Source organism: Mesitornis unicolor, unplaced genomic scaffold (assembly GCF_000695765.1).
Source record: "Mesitornis unicolor isolate BGI_N332 unplaced genomic scaffold, ASM69576v1 scaffold20637, whole genome shotgun sequence".
In the NCBI taxonomy this organism is placed as follows: domain Eukaryota; kingdom Metazoa; phylum Chordata; class Aves; order Mesitornithiformes; family Mesitornithidae; genus Mesitornis; species Mesitornis unicolor.
Window position 1 is genome coordinate 2,383 of NW_010198643.1, and position 3,430 is coordinate 5,812.

At 60.2% G+C, this 3,430-nt stretch overlaps 1 protein-coding gene across 1 annotated transcript; it reads right to left on the bottom strand.

Annotated features, from left to right (window-relative positions):
• Positions 1 to 198: 198 nt before the first annotated feature.
• Positions 199 to 3,011, bottom strand: POLR2A (polymerase (RNA) II (DNA directed) polypeptide A, 220kDa; the record flags this gene model as incomplete). Its single annotated transcript, XM_010189210.1, has 4 exons — positions 199 to 402; positions 1,171 to 1,353; positions 2,697 to 2,801; positions 2,911 to 3,011. Coding segments are annotated over 4 exons (593 nt in total), but the record flags the coding sequence as incomplete, so codon positions are not given.
• Between the last annotated feature and the right edge of the window lie 419 nt (positions 3,012 to 3,430).

The window sequence follows — 3,430 nt, forward strand, 5'->3', positions numbered from 1 at the left end:
AAATACCCCCTAATAACTCTTAAATACCCCTCAAACTCCTCCAACACCTCCCAAAAACACCTCCAGCAGCCCTAAAAACCCCCGAAGACCCCCAAAACCTCTCCAACACCCCCCAAAACATCTCAAGCAGCCCCTAAACTCCCATTTCCAGAGCCCCAAATCGCTCCAACACCCCCAGATCGCCCTTGGTCCACCCACCGTCTCCTCGAAGGAGCACTTCATGAGGGGCCCGGTGTCCTGGCGGTTGACGCCGTGGCGGGTGATGGCCATGAGGTGCCCACGGGAGGTCATGGTGTCACACAGCAGGGCCAGGTGACGGTAGTTGACGTAGGAACCGTCGAAGGAGATGACGTGGTACAGCTCCCGCTCCAGCGCTTTCCGCACCGCCTCGATCCCCAGCACCTGCGGGACAGGCGGACAGCGATGGTTGTTGGGGATACAGGCGTTGGGGATCCCCATCACCCAAGAGAACCAGGTCTCCATGGACCCAAGGATCCTGGAACCCCACCACTCAGGGGACCCAAAAACCATGGGGACCCCCATCTGGGAACCCCACCACCCAAGGACCCAGGTCTCCAAGGACTCAATGACCCAGGCGTTTGGGAACCCCACCACCCAAGGGACCCAAGTCTCCATGGACCCAAGGACCCATTGGGGAGACCCCATCACCCAAGGGACCCAGAAACAATGGGGACACCCATCTGGGAACCCCACCACTCAAGGAGCCAGGTCTCCAGGCACCCAAGGACCCATTGGGGAACCCCACTACCCAAGAGACCCAAAAACCATGGGGACACCCATCTGGGCACCCCAGCACCCAAGGGACCCAAGTCTCCAGGCACCCAAGGACCCATTGGGGAACCCCATCACCCAAGGGACCCAGAAACCATGGGGACACCCATCTGGGAACCCCACCACCCAAGGACCCAATGACCCAGGCATTTGGGAACCCCACCACCCAAGGGACCCAGGTCTTCAAGAGCCCAAGGACCCATTGGGGAGACCCAATCACCCAAGGGACCCAGAAACCATGGGGACACCCATCTGGGAACCCCAGCACCCAAGGACCCAGGTCTCCATGGACCCAAGGACCTACTGGGGAGACCCCATCACCCAAGGGACCCAGAAACCACGGAGACACCCAACTGGGCACCCCGCCACCTGACTCACGGTGAAGATCTCCACGATGTCATTGGAGGTGGTGCGGACGGGGTCCACGTCCTTCTCGCTCAACACCCTCATGAGGCTGACGCCGTCGGTCTCCAGGATCCACTCCTGAAGGGCTTTGAACTCCCCGTCCTCCGTGATGATGATCCTCTTCTTGTTGTCTGTCTGCGGGAGGTGCATGTACACCTGGAGGGGGAAGGAGGAGAGGGGATCAGCAGCACCCATGGGTGCTCCTTGGGTGGGTGGGGGGACGCCCCGGGCAGCCATGGACCTTCCAATGCATCCCTAAGTATCACCATGGGCATCCTGGACCACTTAGGGGTCTCCATGGAGACTTCCACGTGCTCCTCAAGACCCACCAGGAAGCCCTGGCACCCACATGAGCACCCATGGGTGCTGCTTGTGCACCCAGGGGGATGCTATGGGCAACCATGGACCTTCTTGGGTGCCTGCAGGTGTCATTTGAGGCATCCTGGACCACTTAGAGGTCTCCATAGAGAACTTCCAAGTGGTCTTCAAGACCCACCAGGAGCCCTGGCACCCACATGAGCACCCATGGGTGCTACCTGGGCACCCAGGGGAACACTAGGGGCAGCCATGGACCTTCTTGGGTGCCTGCAGGTGTCATTTGGGGCATCCTGGACCACTTAGAGGTCTCCATAGAGAACTTCCAAGTGGTCTTCAAGACCCACCAGGAGCCCTGGCACCCACAGGCACCCAGGGGAACACTAGGGGCAGCCATGGACCTTCTTGGGTGCCTGCAGGTGTCATTTGGGGCATCCTGGACCACTTAGAGGTCTCCATAGAGAACTTCCAAGTGGTCTTCAAGACCCACCAGGAGCCCTGGCACCCACATGAGCACCCATGGGTGCTACTTGGGCACTTATGGGTACACTACAGGCAACCATGGACCTTCTTGGGTGCCTGCAGGTGTCATTTGGGGCATCCTGGACCTCCTAAAAGGCTTCATGGAGACCTCCACATGCTCCTCAAGACCCACCAGGAGCCCTGGCACCCACATGAGCACCCATGGGTGCTGCTTGGGCACCCAGGGGAACACTAGGGGCAGCCATGGACCTTCTTGGGTGCCTGCAGGTGTCATTTGGGGCATCCTGGACCACTTAGAGGTCTCCATAGAGAACTTCCAAGTGGTCTTCAAGACCCACCAGGAGCCCTGGCACCCACATGAGCACCCATGGGTGCTGCTTGGGCACCCAGGGGAACACTAGGGGCAGCCATGGACCTTCTTGGGTGCCTGCAGGTGTCATTTGGGGCATCCTGGACCACTTAGAGGTCTCCATAGAGAACTTCCAAGTGGTCTTCAAGACCCACCAGGAGCCCTGGCACCCACATGAGCACCCATGGGTGCTGCTTGGGCACCCAGGGGAACACTAGGGGCAGCCATGGACCTTCTTGGGTGCCTGCAGGTGTCATTTGGGGCATCCTGGACCTCCTAAAAGGCTTCATGGAGACCTCCACGTGCTCCTGAACACCCACCAGTAGCCCCAGCACCCATGGGTGCCCCCCACCTTGCTGATCTGCTCGATGCCCTGCAGGGTCATGTCCGTCAGCATGTTGGACTCGATGCAACGCAAGAAGACGTCGTCATCCATCTTATCCACCACCTCTTCCTCCTGGGGACAACCGAAGAAGACAGGGGGGGGACAGCGGGGTGACACCCAACCCCATGAGGCGTCCCCCTCACCCACCGCCACCCATGGGTGCCCCTCTCCGTGTCCCCACCTCCTGCATCTTGTTCTCGTCGCTGTTCATGATGCGGATGCGCAGCACCAGCTTCTCGGCGTTGTCGTCGTTGAAGATGCAGTTGAGGTCGTCCCCAAAACCTTTTTTGGGTGGGGGGGGATATGGGGGTGACACCCTGGTCCTAGGACCCTCCCCAAAGCTTCTCCCCCACCCCAAGACACCCCAAGGGCCCTCCAGGCTCAACCCAAAGGTCATTGTGGAGCGTGGTGGGTCAGCCAAGACCCCTAAGTCTTCCCCAGGATCCCCCAAGTCCTCCCCAGGACCCCCCAAAGGTCCCTAAAGTCCCCCCAGATGCCCTCAAGGGTCACCCAGGACCCCCCAAAGCCCCCCCCAGACCCACCAGCGTTGATCTTCAAGGAGATGCACTCCATAGACAGCCCCCAGGCTCCTCCAGGACCCCCCAAAGGTCCCTAAAGTCCCCCCAGATGCCCTCAAGGCTCACCCAGGACCCTCCAAGCTCCTCTAGGACCCCCAAAAGGTCCCCAAAGGCCACCCAGAT